This window comes from Tripterygium wilfordii, chromosome 6 (genome assembly GCF_013401445.1).
Source record: "Tripterygium wilfordii isolate XIE 37 chromosome 6, ASM1340144v1, whole genome shotgun sequence".
Taxonomy (NCBI): Eukaryota; Viridiplantae; Streptophyta; class Magnoliopsida; order Celastrales; family Celastraceae; genus Tripterygium; species Tripterygium wilfordii.
The window spans coordinates 8,760,642-8,781,011 of NC_052237.1; the positions used below are offsets into that span (position 1 = coordinate 8,760,642).

At 36.5% G+C, this 20,370-nt stretch overlaps 2 protein-coding genes across 3 annotated transcripts; both read right to left on the minus strand.

Moving 5' to 3' along the window:
- Positions 1-3,711: 3,711 nt before the first annotated feature.
- Positions 3,712-6,553, minus strand: LOC119999884 (ent-kaurenoic acid oxidase 2-like). 2 transcript variants are annotated; one of them, XM_038847675.1, is made up of 9 exons: positions 5,839-6,553; positions 5,311-5,488; positions 5,061-5,210; positions 4,712-4,975; positions 4,552-4,635; positions 4,389-4,467; positions 4,180-4,286; positions 3,954-4,072; positions 3,712-3,850 (listed from the first exon to the last, which is right to left on the minus strand). In XM_038847675.1, exons 1-9 carry the CDS (start codon positions 6,093-6,095, stop codon positions 3,760-3,762), a joined length of 1,329 nt encoding a protein of 442 aa, XP_038703603.1. In that variant the 5' UTR covers positions 6,096-6,553; the 3' UTR covers positions 3,712-3,759. The 2 variants fall into 2 exon arrangements, with proteins under 2 accessions (XP_038703603.1, XP_038703602.1); XM_038847674.1 differs by having other exon boundaries at positions 5,311-5,635; positions 5,839-6,547.
- Positions 6,554-16,248: 9,695 nt separating this feature from the next.
- Positions 16,249-20,260, minus strand: LOC119999545. The gene is made up of 9 exons (XM_038847166.1): positions 19,940-20,260; positions 19,484-19,571; positions 18,873-18,986; positions 18,687-18,769; positions 18,311-18,425; positions 17,960-18,051; positions 17,310-17,375; positions 16,813-16,906; positions 16,249-16,585 (listed from the first exon to the last, which is right to left on the minus strand). Exons 1-9 carry the CDS (start codon positions 20,221-20,223, stop codon positions 16,475-16,477), a joined length of 1,047 nt encoding a protein of 348 aa, XP_038703094.1. The 5' UTR covers positions 20,224-20,260; the 3' UTR covers positions 16,249-16,474.
- Positions 20,261-20,370: the final 110 nt, after the last annotated feature.

Here is a 20,370-nt window from a genome sequence, read left to right on the forward strand (position 1 = left end):
CTTGAGATATCTTTTGAATGACAAAGCCATGTGGAACTTAGACTCATAGCATGGACAATGCCTTAAGTAAATTGGACCAAATATCTCTCTCATCATCATCATCTTCTTCCTTTTCTTCTCACCTCCTTCCTACCCCTTTCAAATTTGCTATTAGGGCATAGACTCGATCATGTGATCTCCCGTGTAGTCCATTTGTTGGGCCTCACATAACCATTCCACTAGTGCGGAAGGAGTGTTAAGACTTGTAAAAGGTTTCGCATCAGTTTGGTGTAAGCCAACGATATGTTTTATAAGTGTGAATCCAACCTTAAACACTTGAGACACCTTTTGAAAGACAAAACCACGCGGACCTTAAGCCTAAAGTGTGAACAATAACTTAAGTAAATTGAAACAAGTCTATCTCACCTTTTCCTACTTCTCACCTCCGGGTCTTCTTATCCCTCTAAAATTTCTTCAAATTATAACACTCAAATCATATTCCGGGCCAACTACAAAACCCTCAACTTGCATTCAGTACTCATTACACTCTAATTTTTGCTGCATACTCTCCACGCCTTTGGGTGTAGATTCATATACAGATGAGAGGAGTGGGTGCACAAAAATTTGATTTATTTATTGAATTGTATATATATTTCTTTTGAATTATTGATTAGGGTTATGATTTTTGGGTGTCAAAGTCAAGAAATATCATCATGATATGAAAAAAGGTGGGGGCCATTCTAATGGGTTGATAAAACTTGTTCTTAACAGTTTTTTATGTCTCTTTGACACCTCTAAACATAACGATCTAGGCAAAAACAATTGTGGAGTTTTTGGCTCAAAATTGAATTTTCAATTCAAACCACATTGCCCTTTCTCGAGGAAGGCTTGAGGGTCCACTTAAGGAAGCCACAGGCCTGACTTTTATAGTTGTAAAATCATAATTCTGTTAGGTTTTGAGTAGGAATTAGAGTTTCATTCTCTTATGTTTTGTGTAACCTAAGAGTTAAGGTTTGTGCAACTTTCTAGGGAGTGAGATAGGGTCTTTGAGAATCCTAAAGAGAAGGGTTTGAGGTGTGAGAGTCCAAAGAAAGAGACTTTAGGTTAATTCTTGAGTTCAAGAACTCATCTCTTTTGTAATCTTTTTCATATTAGTGGAATTCTTCGTTAATCCTCACTCAAGGATGTAGACAAGTTGTACCAAATCTCCTTAAATCTCATGTCTTCTTTGTCTTTTTTGTTTTCGCATATTTTTCTATATTTGTTGTTAGTTCACAACAATTGGTATTAGAGCAATGGTCGATGGATCTTACAAAATTCGAGATAAAAAAGTTTGATAGAGAGAATGGTTTTAGTTTGTGGTGTATCAAGATACGCACATTTTTGCAATAATAACGTGGCGAAGATTTTGGATGCAAAAGAGGTAGCTAAATTATCCAAAGAGACGACAATAGAGAGGGATAAGAAGGCTCATAGTGCGATTAAATTATCTCTTGCGGATGTAATACTCAGGGAGGTCACATACGAAGAAACAGCCAAAGGGCTATAGGATAAACTAGAAACCTTGTATATGACGAAATCTCTCACAAACCGGTTGTATCTGAAACAACAATTGTATACCCTTAAGATGGACTCATGTATGTCTATACAACAACATCTTGATAATTTTAATCGAATTATCATGGATATGGAGAACATTGACGTCAAAGTTGATGAGAAGGACCAAGCTCTTATTATTTTATGTTCGCTACCAATCTCATATGATTCTTTTGCTAAATCCATATTATATGGATGAAATTCTATTCTTGGTCGATGTCAAGGCATCTTTGAACTCGAAAGAGTTAAAGACCAAGTTGAATGTCGAGGATGGTGGTGCAGGCAGTTGGTTTGTTAGGTAAGAACAAGAATGGCTCAAGGATGGGAAAAATCAATAAAAGATATTCAATGTTATTATTATCACCAGTTTGGGCATTTCAAGTTAGAATGCCCAAAGCTCAAAGATCGTGGGAAGACAAATGCAGATGTACGTCCTGCAAAATTGTTGGGATAGGCTTAGTTCGGATATGATTGCAAGGCGGAGCTCTTAGGATGTTGACGGGTGTCTGTCATGTCCATGCTTTAAAAAAGAATTCGGTGTCTTTGAGCAGTCTGGATTCCAAAGGCTATAGGTTCTCCATGAAAGGTGGAGTTTTGAAAGTGAGTACAGGATTAGTGACAGTGATGACGGGGAGGAAGATTGGCATTCTATATGTTCTTCAAGATGGTATAATAGGTACTACATGTATTTCGAGATCTCAAAAACAAGTCGAGCTTCGGATAAGAGAGTCAGGTAGAGTGCAGGTTGGTACTTCAATTTAGTATGTGGCAGAATATTCTCAAAAAAGACAGGTTGGTCGTCCTCCAGTAAAAAGCACAGTTTCGGAAGTACTTACTAAGATGGAGAATATGAGGATTCCATGTTCCAGAATTATTAAAGTAAGTAAGACTAGTCGAAAGATTTTTAGTACATCGGTTGATGTTGTGGAACTGACAAACAAGTTCAAAGAGCATTTGGACTTGGTCGGAGTTAATCTCTAAAGTTTGAAATTTTGTTGCAGAAGACAACATGAAGAAGGATGTTCACAAAGAATAATGACAATTTTAGGGTAGACTGCTTTGTTTTTCTGTTGTTTGTTATGCACAACTTTGATCCAAGTTGGAGATTTTTTGAGTTTTTGGCTCAAAGTTGAATTTTCACTTCAGACCAGATTTCCCTTCCTCGAAGAAGGATTGGACTCACTCGAGGAAGCCATGAGCTTGACATTTTTTAGTTCTAGAAGCAGAATTCTATTAGGTTTTGAGTTTGAATTAGGGTTTACTTCTCTTATCTTTCATGTAACCTATAAGAGTTAAGATTTGTGCAACTTTCTAGAGAGCGAGATAGAGTCTTTGAGAATCCTAGAGAGAAGGATTTGAGATGTGAGAGTCCAAAAAGAGAGGAATTTTGGGATGATGGTGATCGAGCCTTCCTTGTGCACTTTGGATTACTTGATGTACAAGATTCAGAGATTGGACTTGTACAACGAGGGGCATAGATTGGACTTGTACAATGAGGGGCGATCAAGAGTTCCTAATGAAGCTTTTACGTGGTGGCACCGTTGCCTACAAAGCTAAATTATCTCAAAGTATTTAAGAGGTCTAAATGTTAAATAAAGTGGCTCATATTAGAAGAATTACTTAATACCTGAAAGCTCTAGAAAAGGGGTGAATGTTGGTTATTTTTAGTATGGGGTATAATTGTATTTTTGGGTATTCATGTAACTTGTTATAAAATGAGGAAACCTTAGCTCAATTATACTACTGAATTTCTCATAATAAAAATAGCCAAAGACTCCGTGGACGTAGGCATATTTACTGAACCATGTAACTCTTGTGTTCTTCTTCTCTCTCTTTCGATTGTTCTGTTTATTGCTCTATTGTTTGTGTGTTGTTTGCGAAATTTATTTACAACAATTGATATCTACCTTTTCTTGCGAAGTTTATTTACTTGGGGTGGAAGCCATGGATATGGTGGCAAATCTACCTTTTCTTGCCAAAAAAGTTGCGGCAATTTTGTGCACTTTCTAAAGAAGATGATGCAAGAACTAAGAAGCATAGAAAGAGAACTGAGATTGATAAATTACAAAATGGACATTAGAGGATAATTGCAAAAGACCCTAAAAAACACCATATGTCATAGTTTTAATATGGCCTTTTAGTGAAATTAAGTATATGAAAGTGGAATTATAACACAAACATTTGTCAGATTTTGGAGATTGCAATCTCCACTCCATCAGCTGGTTTTGGATGTGGTAGATAAGTCACGCCTGCATCAGGATTGACTAGTTCCCACCTGAAATTTGTTGAAGTACGTCAATAGTGAGATCAAATTAGTGCTTGTATTATTAACACAATTAGTTTAATATTACTAAAGACAATTAAGTTGGTTTATGTACTTGTATCCGATCGAAAGATGATGAAGGAAAACCGCGATTGACATTCGAGCAAGTGTGTTTCCGGGGCAGAGTCTAGGTCCTAGTCCGAATACCTGGAATGTCCCTGCCTTTGCTGGTTCCTAATAAACCTCAAAATTGCACTTGATCATTAGCTAAAACGTACATATGATATTTGTTACTGTCTGTATCTATGTTGGTAGTAATGATTTTGATAATTCATACTTACATCCCATCTATCTGGATTAAAGCATAGAGGATCATCGAAATATTCTGAGTTCGTATGGAGGTAACGGAGCCATACAAGAACTTTCCAGTCCTTTGGTATTCTGTAACCTATACAAGTTATATATATACACATAACCCAATGTGAAGATCAACTATGGTTGGCAAATATTATTCCTCCTTCAGAGTACAGAGCATATAATTTAATCATACCTTCAAATTCAGTTTCTTTGGCAACTGATCGAAAAACAAATGCTACAGTGTTGGCCATTCTTAGTGATTCTTCCACAACCTGTTGAAATGTATGTACTTTAGTCCATAAAAATTTGATTCAAAGACATTTATGGTAACTATAAGAATATATATGCTGACATACCTTGTTTGTGTATTTCAGTTTCGAGACATCTTCACTTGTAATGAAATCCTCAGGTTTGTTCTTTTTCATAGCCATATTTTCCTCCTAGAATATAAATTCTAGATACTTGAGACATTATCAAATAACAAATTTTCCAATGTATGTATGTATGCATACGTACCCGTAACTTTTGTAGGACATTAGGGTACTTGGCAAGGCAATAAACAACCCACATTGTTGCGAGGGAAGTGGATTCATATCCACCAATAACAAGACCCATACTGTTTTCTATTACCTCTGTATCACTCAATTGGTTACCTTGTTCATCTTTTATTTCCATCAATCCATCCATTAAATCATTGGTCTTTTCCGCTCCGTTTATTTGTCTCTTCTCCTTCTTCTTCTTCAGCTCTTCCAAGAAAATCTCGTCAAGTTTCCTCTTACACTGTAAAACAAATCAAGTCGAACTTGAGACATTTTCGCTGCTTTTCCAAATATGTTAACTCGTTAGGTGGTGTTAATAAGTTTACCTTAGTTGCATAATGAGAAGCAGTTCCAGGAAAATTAAGTGGTTGAGCTCTTATCCCTTTCACCATCCCTTGAAACAATTTATTCATGGAATCAAGAAGAGGTCCTGGTTCCATGCTTACAAACAATTTCCCAATGTTTTCGAATGTCATCTGTAATATATCATAATATATGTATGAGCCATATATATATATATATATATATATATGTATATGTATATGCATGTGAAGAAAAGAAAATTTGTTGATTGACCTTCTTGATTTCATCACTTGCGATGACTTTACCCTTCTGAGACCATGATTGTAAAGCTGCTACCATCTTTGGCTGCAATTGTTGAGCAATATGTTGTAGTGTCTTAGGCCGATTGACAGAGTTTAGCACGTAGTTTCTGACCCTGGCATGAGCTTTTCCACGAACTACACCGAGAGAGCTACGACCGATAATATCAGGGTTAGGCCATTCCATTTGAAACAAATCATCTGATTTAAGTACAAATTTGTTGACTGGTGGAAAGCATGCTATGATGGACGGTGATCCGAAGAGGTGGGTCCTATACATCCCCGCTCCATCACCATACCTGATCACAAAATTTGCGGCAAAACACCAATTAATATTTGTTTTTTATGGGCTATCGTCATTGTCCTTAGGCCAGAAAACCCGTCACTTGTGTGAGAGATATACCAGTGAGTTAGGTTATTGCGATCCAATGAGAGATATAGTACTTGACATGTTTTTTTAGAAAGAAAAAGAAAAGGAGTGAGCAAGAGTTGTTATTCTTACTTGCGTCGCTTTGAATCGATGAACTCATCGGGTCGACCAAGAATCTTGAAGTACCATAGAAAAGTTAACATCTCTCCAAGAAAAGGCAAACCCATGTTTCCCGGTGGGAGCTTTGCGCGGCCACTGGAAGGTCGTCGAAGCATAAGAGGCAGCACATACCAAAGCTCGTTCCACCACCACAACATCCCCACCAATACTGGCAAACCCACAAGAATCCATGCCATAAACACTCCTTCTATACTGTTACTGCTCTCCATGATGGTCGCCACCCCCCAAAATTGTGGTTTTCAAATTTCAAGTCTCAAGTCTCTTGTCAAGTACTGGGTTTTTTTTGTTGTTGTTTATAGAGGTTGGAAAATGATTCCAACAGGATTATTCGCTTGTCCATAGCTAGCAAATCGACAAGACTCGCCAATTTATTTATTTTTTGGTAAGTACATGTACAACCCACCAAATCTCCTTATATGACTATTTAAGTGGCCATTTATTTTTATTTAGTAGAATAAGAGACTTTTGTATAATAATGTTTTTGTAATTTCTATTTTAAACTATGATTCCAAGCTGATATTCGCCATCCACAGAGGGAGCATTTGGACAAGCCACACTTACTCTCCATTCAAATTATAATATTATTTCGCTATGATTAATTTGTATGGATCTTGGTCGATTGGTAACATGTTTTGTGAAGATTTGTCTTGGATCTATTAGATCAATTGGTGTGATATTCTATTTTGATCGTTTGAAGAGTTATTTATAGGAGTTTTTCTGATTTGGGTTTGTTTCTTCTTCAAATATGTTGTTTTGGAGGGTTTTCTCCTTGTCGAGATCTATTACTACTGTTTGTGCTGCTGGTTGGTGGAGCTGAGATTTCGACTAGAGTTTTTCATTTTATTTCGTCTATATGGGTACATCTCGACATATGTCTGGTCATTCCTTATTTGAAGCAGTATTCTCCAATCCAACCCAAGTTTATTTGTATTAGTTCTCAACTCGTTGGATTTTATCCAACTAGCATCTTCAAGTCCGAAAGGGCCGCACTCTTTGTGAGATGTATTTTCAATTTATTTTTGTTTTTGGGTTTGGGTTAGATTTGAAACTCCAATTTGTCTTTGAGGTTTTTGTTTTCATAGTTCTATTGCTGTATTGTAATTTTACTTTTATCAATAAACTTGTAGCCTTAAAAAATAAAATTATAAAATTATTACTTATTAGTCTATACACAAGGACAGAATTGACTAAGTAACCAAAACCATAATTCATGCCTCATGTATCTATCTTCTCAACAATTTTTTTTATTTTTTATGTACTACGTTACCAAACAGGGGGTTCTTTTTTCTTATTTTTTTAATGTACCACGTTACCAAACCGGGGGATGTGTATTATGGCTTTGCAACTAGGTAGGAGTGGTAAAAAATGGGTTTCGAGTCAGAAAATATCACGTGTTTATAAAATATTTATATATTCAGATCCTAATCCGGATTAGATTTCAGACGTATTTAATTGATCAAACCCAAATTGATTTAAATCCGGAATATAATCTAATTCAGGTCAGGGTTCGGACATGTAAACCGGATAATATTTATGTGTTTAGACCCGGATCAGATTTAAAACCAGACAAAAATTTTGTGTTTGGACCCAGATTTCGAATATATAACTAATGTTCAAACTTAATTCAATCCAGGTTGGAGAAATTCGGTCATTCAAACCGAACAGAGTTTTGTGACCCCCACAATTAGACAATAATGCACATTATGATTAGTTCTTTGAAGTTGGGTGATAAAAAGTACCCATAAGTTCACAGTTCACCAGCATTTATCACTGTATAATAGATTCTGTTAGAATATATATAAAAAAATGTAAAAAAAAACCTCAACCTAACAAGTTAATTTATTGGGTTGCATGGCAAGAGGCAGAGGCACATTGGGGCAAGGGTGGGCACCCTGGAATTTGGAAAAAAAAAATACTATATATATATATATATATATATATATATAGTAGTTTACACACGTTATGTAAAAGGCTTGCTAGCTTGGTTGTCATTGTGTTTTTGTTTGTTATAGCACCCAAATTCATCGAATCTCACAAGCAGCTCAAGTGTCAATTTTTTTTTTAATTTTGTTTGTCTTCATTTGTGCATCATCAGATAAGAAGTTAACAAAAGGTTCTTTACTAAATATATTGATCTAAAATACTAAGAATTTTTTTGACAAAGGATTGTTTATATTCATTTATGCATCATCCAATAAAGAGTTGACAAAGGGGTTCCTTATTCAATATATTTATCTAAAATACTAATAATGTGTTTGAGTTTGAATTTCCAACAAAGCGTTGACAAAGGGGTTCTTCATGTCATCGTGTCGTGGTATGCTTTTTTTGACAGTCACATGTCTTTCTAAATCATATTTTAGAGGGCCCATATCCATGAATTACAAGAGCAACTCATGCATTTGCATTCTCTTCTATTGGGGGAATGCAATAGTAATTATGTTAGGAAAATCATTGTGTGAATGACTCAATATACCCACAAGAGATGTGTGTTTTGTGTGTGTTGCAAAGGTTTCACATTGGAAAATTAGCAACAAGATTGCTATTTTATAATAGGGAGTGTTGGACTATTAATTTGGGTCCAAGAGCACCCAAACTTTTGTAGTATAGAGATTTTCCACACCATAGGCCATTGGGCCAAACCATCACAAACGCACTCGCCACCACTGCCGTCCATCTAGTCGAGTTGGTGGGCCAAGCCATTCTCAGACACGAGTCGGGGTTCGAGATAAATAAAATATTAATATATTTTTTTGTCAAAGTTTGATTAGAGTTCTAATTTATTATAATTGATTAGGTGATTAAATTTTAAACTCTTATCTCACTAAGAGGTTGAATTTCTTCTCAGATTGAATTCTAATATCTTATTAAGACACATAATTCTAAACTATGTCAAACTAGAGGTTAGAAAAGTGTTCTAGCTCGATTCTATCTATGAGTTGCGCCACATCTGTATAACTCACATGATGGACGACTTGCATAAATCACGAAAAATTTCTATCACTCCAAAATTTTTATTTTTCATCTGTTTTGTTATTGAATGCTATTGAGTTCAAGGGTGTATGATAGGGGCATGTATCCACGTAGTGCTATGCCCAATTAGGTTTAAGGTGTTGTATCTTGGGAGGTAAAGCTCAGTAACCTGCTAAGCACCATAATAGGTAGGAGATATCGCCTTAAAGAGATTCAAGTTTCCCCATACCTCACCTTGCACAATTAGACACCAGGATATGTTTCTGTGTTTTGTTTATTTCATTATTTTGCACTCGATTTATTGTGATCAATAAAATTATTGTGAGACTGCTTCTTTGCATCTTGTGTTACTTTCTACAACTACTTTTTATATTTACAACAACAACTTCAGCAAAATGTAACTTTTCCTCCTTCAATTATACACGAGGTTTCATTTTTCTCCTCAAACTTTTTTCTTCAATGTTGTGGTTTCATTTTTCTCCTCAAACTTTTGTCTTCAATGTTGTGTCTCAACTATAGGAAAGTATCTCTTTCATCCCTTAAGTGAGAAAGTGACTAGAAAAGTCATGTGTGACACCTATATGGCATATTGAAGAAGTCCTATGTGGTAAACTTTGAATAACTTCAATGATATGTGTAGTACCCGATTTTCGTCCGGCTAAAATACAAAAAAATACAAAAATGAGAAAAAACACAAAAATGCAAAAAAACACATTTGTTGTACCTATAAGCCCATAAATATTCTCTTTCTTGGATTCTTAAGCCCACAAATACTCATATCTTAGCCCAATTCATACCAACCTATGTTCAACATTTGTTGGCCCATTTCATGAAAAGCTAATTTGCTTGTGTCCACTACCATCTTGACCAATGTCTTGATTATCATTTGAAAGCCCACCACATGATTTGTCAAACCCATTACTATTTCCACCTATACATATATACACATATATGTATATCTCTCTTGACATCATTCCATGCATCACCATCATTTTAGTGCAAATTGATGTGCAACTCCACTTAAATTCAATGGTGGTGACTCCATTTACATTCAATGGTGGTGAATCCATCATTTTAGTGCAAATTCAATGGTGGTGACTCCATTTACATTCAATGGTGGTGAATCCACTTACTTAGTGCAAATTGGTTATTCAATGGTGGTGACTCCACTTAGGTTGCCATGGTTGGTCATTCAATGGATGGGTAGCTCCTAATTTCCTATAAATAGGAGAGCAAAATAGAGAGCTAGGGGAGAGAGCTAAGGGAGGAGAGCAAAATAGAGAGCTAGGGGAGAGAGCTAAGGGAGGAGAGCAAGATAGAGAGCTAGGGGAGAGAGCTAAGGGAAGAGAGCAAAAATAGAGAGCTAGGGGGGAGAAAAAGAAAAAGAGAGAAAGAAAAGGGGAGAAACTTCTTGCCATCAAGTTCATCAATCATCAAGCTTTCCTGTTATTTTTTTTTTTTGCTACAACAATCTTCTCCAATGCGAGCCTCTACAATCAAGGACTTCAAACTGCAGGATTTTCAAGACCCTAATCTGTCCGAGATTAGCAGACTGCCTTAAACTTTGAATTTTGCTCTGAAATTTTGATATAGTGTTTATTGAGGTGTTGTGACATTGTATATAAAATTTCGTTGCATTTCGACCTCATTTGATAGGTGAAATCAGAGTTGAAAAATCTGTGCGCAGTGTGTGGTTTGAAAATCTGTTTTGTGCAAATCTTGATTCTTTGATATGTTGTCATTTCAATTAAGGAAATCATAAGTTGATTTCATTTATCTGGATTATGGACCATATTTGATTTCATTTATGAATTTGCCATAAGTTGGCAATAATGGATTAAATTGGCAAATGACATTTTTTCCAAATAATCATTTATATCATAAGTTGGTATTTAAAATTAAACCTACCAAAAGTTGGTAGGGTATTTTATCATTTACATCATAAGTTGGTATTTAAAATTAAATCTATCAAAAGTTGGTAGGGCATTTTATCATTTACACCATAAGTTGGTGTTCAAAATTAAACCTACCAAAAGTTGGTAGGGCATTTTATCATTTACACCATAAGTTAGTGTTCAAAATTAAACCTACCAAAAGTTGGTAGGGTATTTTATCATTAACACCATAAGTTGGTGTTTAAAATTAAACCTACCAAAAGTTGGTAGTGTGTCTCCAAATAAAAACTATCATAAATTGATAGTAATATTCCAAGTTTTTTTCAAACACTATCATAAGTTGATAAGTGTTATTTCAAACCCTTTTTCCAAAGCTATCATGAGTTGATAGTATTTTTCATACCAACCTTTTTCTCAAAATAATTATATCTTGCAAAGAGCAAGTTTCCATAAGATAGCCATTAGATTAATCCGGGTAACCGTTTTCGAACGGGAGTCGTGGGGTGCCTAACACCTTCCCTACACTCAATCGATCCCCGTACCCTTTTCTCTGGTTCGCAGGTTTTTACGGTGTCCAATTGCACCTTAAATCAATTGGTGGCGACTCTAAACATTTTTCATCCTTTCAAACGTCGGACTGCGTCGTGACCCCGGTTGCGACAATATGTTCTTAAACTATTCAAGTGTCACACTTTTTATCTCTAAAATCAGAGTGTGCCATCTAAGACAAAACCCTAAATCATCAACCCACAATCTATCCCCATCGCTGCTCATCATTCGTTGCAATTGGATTGAATCTGGATCTCCTAGCCCTAGCAGCGAGTCCATCACTGTTGGAGATTTTCATTCCTTGTTGAATCTGCCTCTCTTGCTCTACATGACCTCCGGTTCCAGAGGATTCATTCACCTTCCTCAAATCAACCTATCTCAAATTCAAATTAATCAGATTCAGAATTTGTTCAAGAGGATTCATTCACCTTCCTCTACGTCAGAATCTATTCAAGAGTCGATCAATATCAACCCATGTCAGTTGTTGGTTTCCCAATATCAAAACTATGACTCTCTTCAAGTTCCAGCTTGAAAGCCAGCAGCAGCGGTAGCTGTAACTCAAAGCAGCCCTAGGTCGATTTCTTCCTCGCTTCACAATCTAATCCTCACTTAGCAACTAATTGAATGAAATCTGAAATTGATTTCATTATTTTCTCAAACTTGAGCTTGATTTCTTCTTTTTTCGATTCAGCTTCGTCTCAAGGTTTTTCTTGCTTTTGGTGGAGCTTCCCCTACGTAAGGAGGAAACCAGAAAAACAATGAAGAAGAAAGAAAAAAAAAAAGCTTTTATTCCACATAGGAGTGTATTTCATATAGGATAGTCCACTTATGATGCCACATGTGTTTTTTATTTTTTTATTTTAAGTATGTTCAAGTGGGATGCCACATAGGATTTTCTCATCGTTGGAACTTTTTGAAACTTCACAAGGTTGTTTTTTTTCTTTCCAAAGGGCATTTTTTGTTATTCACCACTGAGTGTCTTTATAGAATTTTTTTTCTCTTGATATAGAACGCATCTATGAGTGACGGTTTGGAAGATTGATATTGATGATACCAACAATATTCCCAATGATATGTCAACATGTGGCACTACATTGTCAAGGTGACAAGGCAAGGTGACAAGCCGAGGCGATAAACCGACATAACAAGCCAAGGTGCCAAGCCGGGGGATAAACAGAGGCGACAAGCTTATGTTCCAAGATGATAAGCCATGGTGACAAGCTGAGGCGGTGAGCATGGTACTGCCTAGGTGTCGAACACCTTCCCCTCTAAGATATTGACCAAGGCACAATCAAGGTGCCAGGCCAATACCCGAGGAGCCGCCATATGGTGCGTCTGAAGGGTGATCGATCAAGGTATTGATGGAGTAAAGAGCATCTCGACAAGACCATGATGCCACCTTAGGAAAATCTAGTAGCCTCACCTCGGAAACCCCATATGATCAAACACCAAGGGGAATCAATAGTCCTAAAAGATAGCTACTCCAATTAGAAAAGGAATCAAGAAGAGATTCACCCTCTTTAAACCCGCCTAAAAATGAAGAAGGAAGAGATCTTCTTCTATCAAAATTCTCTCTCCAACCCATAAAAAAAGGACCTTCACCTCCAGGTGAATAATTTCAAACATTGCACTCTTAGTTGCTACTTGAGAGAGAGCGCTCCGACCATGAGTACTCCCCACTTACAACATCTTAATTGAAAGGAAAATTTAATTATATTACAAGCTAGCTGGAGAAAACATTATATGATTTAAGGAAATGATCACACAAGAAAACTTCAATAAAGTAATTTCATAGCATCTCAAACTGACTTGAGTGTAAGAGAGGTCCCCCGAGAACAAACTCAGGGCCCCTCTTAACTCACGTTTCCTCCTGTGTATGTCATCTTAGCATATCCAAGGAGACGTTTCTTGATGTCAGTCCGGCCACCTAATACTTCTCCAAGACCAAACTAGTTTTGGACGTCATCAGATAGTTTAAGGAGTATACTCTTTAATTTAAATATCGAATACAAATTTAAGCTTTTGCGTGAAGACATGTTATATATCTCAGCGCTTAAGTTTCATATCATCAAGGCATGGTAAAGATTAGGATGTTCATATTGTAGTTGGTCAGTGCCCAAGAAGATGTGTTCATTATGTAACACCATCACAAAGAATTATTCTAGAGGAGTTACTTGGCAGGTAAGACTCTCATACCCTCCAATGCTTTGTTGATACCCTCCAATGCTTTGTTGATACCCTCCAATGCTTTGTTGATACATTATGGGTGATGGAGTGCTTGATGTGAACTAAGGGAAATTCACGATTGTAACATAGTTTCTATTGGTTCAATCCACCAAAAATTGAACGAAAAGTAGGGTTAGAGAAGAATATACGATTTTCATCATATTTGAACAAAAATTACTCTCTGGTGAGAGTTCACAACCTTAAATGGTGAAAGAAAAACCCTAAGTAAGACCTAATTAAATTAAATAGTGAAGGGCTATGACCTTCCTAGAGAAAGGGCAATCTGCCTTCAGCGTCAAATCCAAAGAGAGCACTCTGGTAGTGCTACATCAGTCTCCCCTTGTTGGAGAAAACTCGCCCTTGAGTTTTAAAAGAGTTGTATTAGTAAAAATATTGACTTCTTGATCATCCTCATCACAGTAAAGAATGAACCACTAACCCATGACACCTTGAACCCTCAACTTCAATTATCAAAGATATAAAATAATTCTTTATTTTGTTAAAGCAGTCTAGAATGAAGAAATCAACGAATTCAACAAGCACCATAATGTCAGAATTTGCTAGTTGAATAATGTTTGATTTCTCCTCCAATTATTTCTTCTTTGATCTTCTCTTGGAGCAATAGATCGTCTTCATTTGGATACTCATCAAAAATTGGGATTGATAGTTATCAACACCTATCTCCTCCAATTATTTCGCATCAAGTCGTTGCATTATCAGATCCATCTATATCACAAACGTTTCCATATTTTGTTCCCTGACCTGCTCGACTTGTTGATACAGACTCGCAACCTCTCTTGCATACACCTCCTCCAAACTCGTGTGCTTTCCAACATCTTATCTTTTTGACAACATGACTTGGAACGTGCAGAACTCTGATGCCAACTGATAGAGTGCGCAATGCGAACTAAGGGAACTTCATGATTGTGACATAGCTTCTACTGGTTCAATCCACCAAGAACTAAATGATAAGTAGGGTTAGAGAAGAACATCTAATTTTCATCATATTTCAACAAAAGCTGCTCTCTAATGAGAGTTTACAACCTTAAATAGTGAAAGCAAAAGCCTAAGTAAGACCTAATTAAATTTAAGGAAACTGTAATTAAATAAAAGAAATAAAGGAAATTCAATAAATTGTTGGCCTTCCTCGAGGAAGGGAAATCTGCCTTCAGCGTCCAATCCAAGAAGAGCACTCTGGTCACGCTGCATCAGTGGGGCTTCAAACTACCTTTATAACATATTACACAGGTTTTATTATAGCTTTTTTTCCACAGCTTTTAAATTAAGTAACGCTTTCAAAACCAAATTCTGCTCTAGTTGTTGCTACCCAATGATGGGTTCGTTTGGTAGAGGGGAAAAATTGATTTTCAATGCTAGCGGAAAAGCTGTAGAAAAAAAAAAAAAACTAAGCTTGAAGCTGTGTAATATGCGGTGAGGTGTTTGGCGAACTCAAAGTTGACACTAACAGAAAAGCTGTTGAATTAAAGTATTTCTTAAATTTTATAATATTACATTTTATGATTTTTTATAATTAAATGTAATCTAATAAATATAATCTATTATTAAAGTTAATTTTAAGTATCATTTTAAATTTAATTTTAATTTTAAATTATAAATATTTTTTAAAATTAAAATTAAAATCATTATCTGAAATTCTTAATAGTTAATAAAATTACAAATGTTTATAAAATAATTATTCTAGTAAATATGAACTATTATTACAAACAGTACGTCCACATTAATTTTTGAAAGAAACAAAAAAATTATCATGGTTGTATGGGTCCCACGTCAAGTGGGGACCATGTGGGTACCATGTTCTTTTTGAAAAAAAAATGTTCGTGAAGAATCTCCTATCAAGAGCTTCTTCTCTGTAATTTGCCAGCGGTTCCGTTTGCGAATCATCCTCATTTGATGGAGCGGCGCTTCTCACGGGCTCATTTTCCACAACGCTCCACCAAACAGGCGGATGTCGTACAATTATGGTTTGTCTTAAATGTTCTATCACTATTGCAGCATCTTGAACACATTCAAGAAGCAAACTTGCTTTATTTCCGTATAGTTAATGTTAAGATAAGTTACTTAGCCGTTCAACCTTAATTTATTGGGTTGAGGCATTTCACATCATTTACGCATCTTCTAACATTTCTCATGTGTGGGTTGATCAATCGGACGACCCAATACGTGCACAACAAACGAGGCCCAACATGTGAGCTACTCTCACACAAGACACTCACTTGGATCAACAACAATTTGGAGGTTTAAATTACGGAAGTTAAGGCTTAAATCCAAGACCTCCTGTTCCAATACCATGTTAAGACTAGTTACTTTATCGTTCACCCCTAAAAGTTGTTGGGGCATTTTCTATCATTTATACATCTTCTAACAGTTAAAGCTAGGCTCCAGAAACCAGAGAAACAACCCAAGTCAACATGTAGATTGGTTTGCATTTTCTTTTAAGTGACTTCTTCTATGACGCTTGGAATCTACTTCACTCGCCAAGCTCAATGTATAGCCAACAAGCACTGTTCTTTGGTTGAAAGAAAGTGGAAACAAACCTTAATTGAGGATCTTTAAAGTCAGTATCACTTCAAGTGTTGTTTTGGCAGAAGGATTGCAAAGCCTAAATGACTCAATGATAGGGAAAGAAAAGAGAGGTTCCCATTGATACTGAATCCAACCCCTGAGTGATGCTTTGCTGAGGAATCCCATTATCTACTGAACATAGCACAAAGCAATGCATGAGACTGGATTGATGGTTTTGAAACAAAAAAGAGAAGCATTGTCGACAAACGGAGGAGGAATCTGACATATTCCTACATCCTCTGCTGTGCTACATCGCACCAAAACGAATTCTCGTTGAGTTACAACATTACATAACACAAAAGGGAGGGGGAGCTTAAAGTAACAGTACGTGATACTCGAAACTAGTTTATGGTTTATGGAAAATACTACTTGGAAATGGCTCTCATAAATCGATTTAGTGAAGAAAATATTCCTGCTGCTTTATTGAACAAAGATGGGTTCTGACCCTCCTCCTCTGCTACATTTCCAAATATCATCTGCAACAGTGAGATCACATCACAACCAGTTAGCTCACATATTTTATTTTTTTTTCCAAATTCAATAGTTTCCTTCCGTTCCCTAGTCCGATATCCAGCCAAGTAGAAATCAGGAAGGGTTCATCCAGATCGATATCCCATCATAAATTCTTTTCTCCGTCATCCAAATCAATATCGATGCATTAACTTCTCCTGGCCAAAATTTTAAGATATTAGCAGCAACTAACCTCAAGGTCTTCAGAGTCTGGACGGCTGATGAGTTCCTTGGCAAGCAAATATCTGTTTGGCCTAGCCTTGTCATCATAAAACACCTTCCACAGGCTGGCAGGTAACCAAAATAGAGAGAATGACAGAGTTATCAGAAAATAATCACTAGATCAACAAAAGAGAAACTCATCAAATTGGTAATAGGGGAATTTGAGAGCCGTCAACCTCCCAAAGTGGCTGTTTGGACATGATGAGTCGACAATATGGATAAAGCTCGAGTTTGGTCAGAAAATCTACTTGGTTTAACTCAGGGTCACGGCCTAACTTACATATGACAATATTTACAACTGTTTTGGATTTGAATAATCTTCTTGGCATCTATTGTTGGCCGAAGTACAGCTTCTCATAGATTAGAGTTGAACTCAAAGTGACACGAGCATTCAAACTATAGCAGGTACACCATAATGAAATACCAAAGGGGTAACTGAAATTTGACGTGATGTAATGAAACGCTTACCCTGGATAACACCTAAAAACAGCACCAGATGGGAGGGGTCTCATTGAGTAAACCGTGGTGAAAGTCCTGCATAGACAATTAGATGTGGCAAGATGAAGGATGGAGGGGGGAGGGGGGGGGGAGAGAGATAGTAATAATGCATTTAACACGGTAATTTCTGTGAAGCCAATTCAACATGGTTATAGAATGTGCCTAACAGAAGATGGATGTGCCAATGAAAATGTGAGGAAAAAATATATAATTAACAACAACGTTGGCCATAAGTGGGAAGAGGAGTGAATTAAGGATTACAAGGCTGAGCCTTTCTGAAATTACGTGGTCATGTACAGCAAGGCCAAGAATGTTCATTAAAACAATAATATGTTACGATATTGAAGGCACCTAAAATAACAAGAGAAAAGCCTAAGAGGACAGTAAGCAAATACTGATGTAAAAACATAAGCCAATATAACACACAGAACTTGCCTAAATTCATATGAGCTCAGCAAAGTTGCACAGCTAAAAAGTTTGTTTTCCTAATCAAGTAATGTCATTAAAACTCGAGAGCAACAAAACCTGAAGACAGAAAAGGGAACGAAGTGTACTTCAGGAGGCAAAACAAACATGCCAATAAGAAGGGGAACATAATGCAGACATGAAAGAACATTTACCTCAAAAAGTAACGTCTCAAGTTCCGAACATTAATTCCAACCCCGACATCCTCACTGACGAGACGTGGGTTCCACATGAGGAGAGGCCTTGGCTAGCAGTTTAACAGAGGATCTGTGAGGAAAATAAATTTCCCGAAAGCAAGGGAAGGTATGGAAGCATAGTGTGCTCTGGGGCTTATGAAAGATGCCACATAAGTGAGGGGAAAGAAACAGTATATGCTTGTACTAATTAGTATTTCATTGACATAATAAACCTCCAAAACCAAGAAAGCATAAAAACTGAGTACTAAACCACTAATTCATGAATTGAACATTCCTTTAAATATAGAATTATGTAGATCAGTTCAGTACCGGATCATCCGAGAGCTCAGATGCAATTCTCTTCACATACTCCAACATCTGATAATCAGGAACGACCATAACTACAATTTCATCTTCACTCTGAACAGGCTTCCGATCACTTAAGCTGAATGAAATAGATAAAAGAATGCAATAGCAACAACATATAAAGAGACCTAAAAAAATACAAGGTGTCGTAAAGTAACACTGGTCAACCTACTTAAATATATGACAGATGCACAAATATAATGGATACTCATGAACTCATGATGCTATTGACTTCCATGGGTAAAAAATGACATACAGGAAACTGCCAGGCCTGATTGGGAAAGAATAGTCCAAGACACTGAATAGCTCTAAGAATTTTATAAATGTAGTAAGAGATTACCTGGCAAATGCAAAGGAGGCATCTTTCCACCGATACTTTAATAGTGCAGAAGCACCAGCATCTGGAAATATGGCTTTAACCCTCTAAATATGAAAAGTTCACAAGTCAGCAATTAAGTTCAGTATCAGTCTACAAGCTGAGTTTCTCATTGAACATCCTAAGTTTAAGACGAGATATTTGATGAACCTGACATCCCGTTCCTTCAATTAGGGTATCCAAGAAAACCTTTGATAGATCCCATAGCTCAGCTTGTGCACCTTCATCATCAAGAAATTGTAATTGTGGTACTAAGAGTTCAACCTGTGAGAAAATAAAATAATCAAACGAACTATAATGAACTAAGTACTTAAGATAAGTAAAAACCAACCGAATAATAGAATTTAAAGCACAAGAAACAACAACCATTAATAACTTGCAAACATAGCTCAGACTCTTGATGAGATGAAGCATAATATAGAATAAAGCTGAATCTCAAACTGATGAAACTGTTATCTTAACCTGACATGTAAAAACTGAATACCAAAACTACTTCGTTGAAACAAGGATAACGAGAATGAACTACTGTCAAGTCAGTACTAAAAGTAGGTGCACTAAAATAGAGGGATTTAACTTAGACAACATTCGATTTCATGCTGATTAATGCTCGTTTCTCAATACAATCCTCTTTAAGGCTTCTGAAAACGACTGCTGAAGAGTAAGACTAACAACTCAATAGACATGGCTCATGGCTGTATGAGAGAGGCATTAATTAATTCCAACTCCTAACAATAAGATTACATTTTGTTTTTAGCACATACTATGGCTCTCATTCCTCCTGAAGACACGAACAAGGCACTTGCTTGACCAGACTGCCGGACTGCACCCTCCAAGTCAGAAGGCAAGCAACTGAATCACAAACTAAATGCCATCAGTGGGATTCCTTCCATTTATCCAATAACAATATGCGACCAAACAGCAAAAAGTTAAAGCTTTTGAAATACTGCCAGTCACTTCACTTTACCAGATTTCCTTAGATCTATCAGAAAGCGTACTTTTGATTGTACAGAAGCGCACACATATGATGAAATACATTGAAATAGATTTTGTTCAAGATTCTAATTGAGTATTTCAAATTAATAATAGCAATAAATTCTAGCCATAAACAAGTATTACAAACAATTCAAGCTACATAGCTTTCCATGGAGGCCAGACAAAAACAGGGAACTCCCAGATAAACTAAAACAAAAGAAGGATTCACAAATAAGAAACTGAACCTGTCATCTTCCTCTTCCTCCTGCTCCTCTTCCTGTGCTTGCAAAGAAGATAAATTCTCATCTTTGTCAAGACTGTCTTGTGTAAGATCATCACCTTGGAACTTGTCAAACTTTGCAAAGGTTCTTGAGCTAGAATGAGCAGAGTTCAGAGAAATTCCTCTACTGCACCAACCAATGACAGATTGAGATAAAGATAAACAAGGAAAGTGGTTGGTTAAGGTTGAATTGTTGGGTATCGAGGCAGAGCTGCAGTAGAAGCTGCAATTCGGGTTTAAAACAGCCATGAAACTCAACTATCCAATCCAACCATTGCACTCCATCACTGGCTTTATCAGAATTTCCCAAATTTACAGACGAATTCGGGTCGGAATCGGGTCTGTAATTTGGACTTCGGAGGACCAATAGATGTATGCCACATCATCATAACAGAT

Excerpts from the sequence above, each read along its gene's own strand:
- LOC119999545 (XM_038847166.1), bottom strand. The coding sequence starts at position 20,223 with ATGGCTGTTTTAAACCCGAATTGCAGCTTCTACTGCAGCTCTGCCTCG. Across the intron at positions 18,770-18,872 it reads TTGAAGGAACGGGATGTCAG|AGGGTTAAAGCCATATTTCC; the intron begins GTTCATCAAATA and ends TTTCATATTTAG. Across the intron at positions 17,376-17,959 it reads TTGAGACGTTACTTTTTGAG|GACTTTCACCACGGTTTACT; the intron begins GTAAATGTTCTT and ends TTGTCTATGCAG.
- LOC119999884 (XM_038847674.1), bottom strand. The coding sequence starts at position 6,095 with ATGGAGAGCAGTAACAGTATAGAAGGAGTGTTTATGGCATGGATTCTT. Across the intron at positions 4,976-5,060 it reads CTTCTCATTATGCAACTAAG|TGTAAGAGGAAACTTGACGA; the intron begins GTAAACTTATTA and ends TTTGTTTTACAG. Across the intron at positions 3,851-3,953 it reads CATCTTTCGATCGGATACAA|GTGGGAACTAGTCAATCCTG; the intron begins GTACATAAACCA and ends AACAAATTTCAG.